The following is a 3,298-nucleotide window of genomic DNA, read 5'->3' on the forward strand; positions in this document are numbered from 1 at the left end:
TTTTATATATTGCGGACAGATACATTTATTCTTCAAACTTTAAGGAAAAAAAAAATATACTAATTTTTAATTGCTGAATTTAAAAGATACATTTTATATATTTATTAGATATAAAATTGATGTCAAATAATTTATTGCTACCATAAAAGAATAAAAATAAAATAAACAGTAAAATTTTTATATTCAACTTAAAATGGTAAAACTGCTCTAAGATGTTTATTGAAAATATTGATTATGGTGATAAAAAAAAAAAAAATACATGAGAAATACAAATTATCTTATTTTTAAACAGCATAATTAAAGATGTGCAAATTAAATAAACTTAGTCCCAAATCTTGATATATTTATAAGACTAATAAATGACAAAAACAATGACCACCAACACACAATGAAGTTTTTATTTTGAATAATTACATTTAAAAAAAGCTGTAAATGATAAAAAAAAAAAAAAAAAAAAATATTTTTAATATTCATACAAGGGATAAAAACTCGCTGAAAAATTATCTTTTTAACATATTAGGAAATTTAATAAATATGCTAGAAATCATGATAATCAATACAAACTGTATCCAATTATAAGAATCTTTTATTTTAACCTTTTTTTTTTATAACAGACCTAACATTTGATAAATATCTTAGATATTTATCAAAAATTAGTTAGGCAATTTTATTATTATTATTATTCTTGTTAACAACGGGTATTTGCTTTCAATTTAAAAATATAACAAAAAAAGTCCAATATACAAAAGTTTTATAGTTTTTAATTTTTATGTAACTTGCAAGTCATATATAAAGGCATGATCAAATTAGTTATTACTGATGCAAAATTTTTTTGTCCATCAAAATAAAAGAGAAAGGGACTGTCAAATTTTCAATAATTCGATCAATTTCAATAAATCATATCAAAATGACAAAAGTCCTGCTAACGACTTATAAATCTTAAACCAGAATACATTTTAGAAAAGATAATTATATATAAATTAACCAAACAGGCTTCAACTATATTTCTCTAATAAATCAAAATCATTAAGACATTTTTTTTTCTATATAAGATAACCATAAGATAAATTTACATAAAAATATGTAAACATATTTATAAAATAAATTCAGCACCATTAATCTAAAAAATATTAAGTACAAAATCATGAAAGGAATGTTTCAGTAAAGATAATAGCAATATTGTACATATATAAAAGTTCATAATGATTTTGATCATTTTATGATCAAGAATCCATAAAAACAGTTCTCAACAGCTGCTTTGCTTTTTTACTGCGATTTTGGTTTGGTTGGAGCTGCAAACATCTTCAATACAACAATAATTGTCAATATAGCAATTGAAATAAATATGACATACAGTGATATTATTAGCCGATATGAATCTGCAGAAAAAAAATCACGTGTTCTCTCAACATACTTATCAAAAGCTGAAAGAGGCTGAGGAACACGTTCCACTTTTGAATTTTTGTAAAAACCTTCAGCAAAATTCCTCAAAGTTTTGACATTAACCTCAGGTAAAGTAAAGTGATACATTTTTTGATGTCGAAAAAATATTATTTCAGGGCAGGTTGTTATTTTGAAACGGTCTGCAGTTTCAGGAGCTTTATCTGTATTTACACTCGCTACATTTACCTTGTTTCTGAGCTTTATACCAACATTTTCTAGATGTATCAATTCTCTCTTTTTGCAACAAACTCCATTGTGAAAAATAACGAGCCAATCTCCAGTTGTAGCCCCAGTAGCAGCTTGTGTTAAATGCTCAAAAGATGTGTCATCCAAATCAACAGTGGATGGTTGTCTGTTCTCTTGGAGCCATAAATACAGAGTATCATATTCAAATTCACCATCATATAAAGCTGTTTTGTTATTCCGAATGTATGCTAAAGCTGGTACCTTTTTAATTCCATAGCGAGCCTTCAATTTTGGATCTTTTATTCTTACAACAGTGAGGCCTAAGTGGTCTTCTAATTGTTGACTCATTCCTCCAGTTAATACTTCAGCTTCCACACAATCGGTGCAAGCACAACATGGCTGTGTAAACAACACTACGATACCATCCTCTTCTGCTAATATTTTGTTGAACTCCTTAACTTCATCAACTGTTTCTTCACTAAGAATTATTCCAGTTCCAAAAATGCAGAAATAAAGCAGCGTGGTAAATAACCGCATTATTCCCAACAATGCTACAAGTTTAACAGCACACCTGTTAAATATATAAAATTTCTCGCACACGTCTTTTATTGAGAATATTGTTTACGTTTTCGGTTTCGACCGGCGTGATAACAATTGCGATACGATTAAACTAGATGCGACGACAATTGAGTTGATACATTTTTTAAAGCAAAAAATTTAATGAAATTTTATAACGAAACATATTTTACCTAAATATTTATATTCAAGAGAATCAAACCGTAGAAAATAGGAGATAACGTTGGATATATGTAATTTTCACTTGAAATGTTGTAAATTTGTGGATGGTAAGGAGTTCCGGCTAGAGAAGCATAATCCACGATTTTTTGAATAACAAATAATATTGCTATTGTTATTTTTAAATATGCGCTTCAAATATCTGTTATTTCAATCATATTATTAATTAAAAATTATTACTTAATATTAAATATAAAATTTATTAATTGTAATTAATACTTAATTTACTAATTTAATTAACGTGTGATTGAATTAATTTATCTGTTTCAGTTTACTTCTTAAATTTTTTTTTTCTCAAAACTATTTATTTAATTTATTTATTAGAGGGAACCATTTTCTGGAAAAGATGAGTTAAAAATGTATGTCATTTCTTTAAAATGTTTACTTTAGTCCTATATTCTACCAATAGACGTCGCCAGCAGTAAACAGAGTACATGTAATCAAAGTCAATCACGTTACGAGCAATTAAAAATGATCTGTATGGAATAATGCATCATCAAATACGAATATCAGTCACTCCCGTAAGGTGGAGCGGTGACTTCGCACTTTCCAGTGAAGCCTCGCACTTTCCGGTGAAATCACTGCTCCGATAAATTTCAGTGATATGCAATTCAATGATACGATACGATAATTCCAATAACCTGTCCGTTCACTTTTCAATCCAATCACAGATTTCTTTCGAGAGCTTCCATTGGACAGATCGTATCGATGGTTACTTTCCAGTGAAGTCACCGCTCCGGCAAATTTCAGTGATATCGTATCTTCATCCCTAGTTCCGGCATGACGTGAATTTTAAGACATTGTAGATTGGACAGTTTTAAAATGAAAGAAAAGACCAACGAAAAATCACATCGAAATCATATTCTAAAAAACA

General features: G+C 28.1%; 1 protein-coding gene across 1 annotated transcript; it reads right to left on the bottom strand.

Annotated features, from left to right (window-relative positions):
* Nucleotides 1–520: 520 nt before the first annotated feature.
* On the bottom strand, nt 521–2,282 carry LOC129981176 (uncharacterized). The gene has a single exon (XM_056091893.1). It carries the CDS (start codon nt 2,164–2,166, stop codon nt 1,267–1,269), a length of 900 nt encoding a protein of 299 aa, XP_055947868.1. The 5' UTR covers nt 2,167–2,282; the 3' UTR covers nt 521–1,266.
* Between the last annotated feature and the right edge of the window lie 1,016 nt (nt 2,283–3,298).

The sequence above is a fragment of the Argiope bruennichi genome, chromosome 8 (genome assembly GCF_947563725.1).
Source record: "Argiope bruennichi chromosome 8, qqArgBrue1.1, whole genome shotgun sequence".
Lineage (NCBI taxonomy): Eukaryota > Metazoa > Arthropoda > Arachnida > Araneae > Araneidae > Argiope > Argiope bruennichi.

Bases quoted from the DNA above. Each gene is read 5' to 3' on its own strand.
- LOC129981176 (XM_056091893.1), bottom strand. From the start codon at position 2,166: ATGCGGTTATTTACCACGCTGCTTTATTTCTGCATTTTTGGAACTGGA.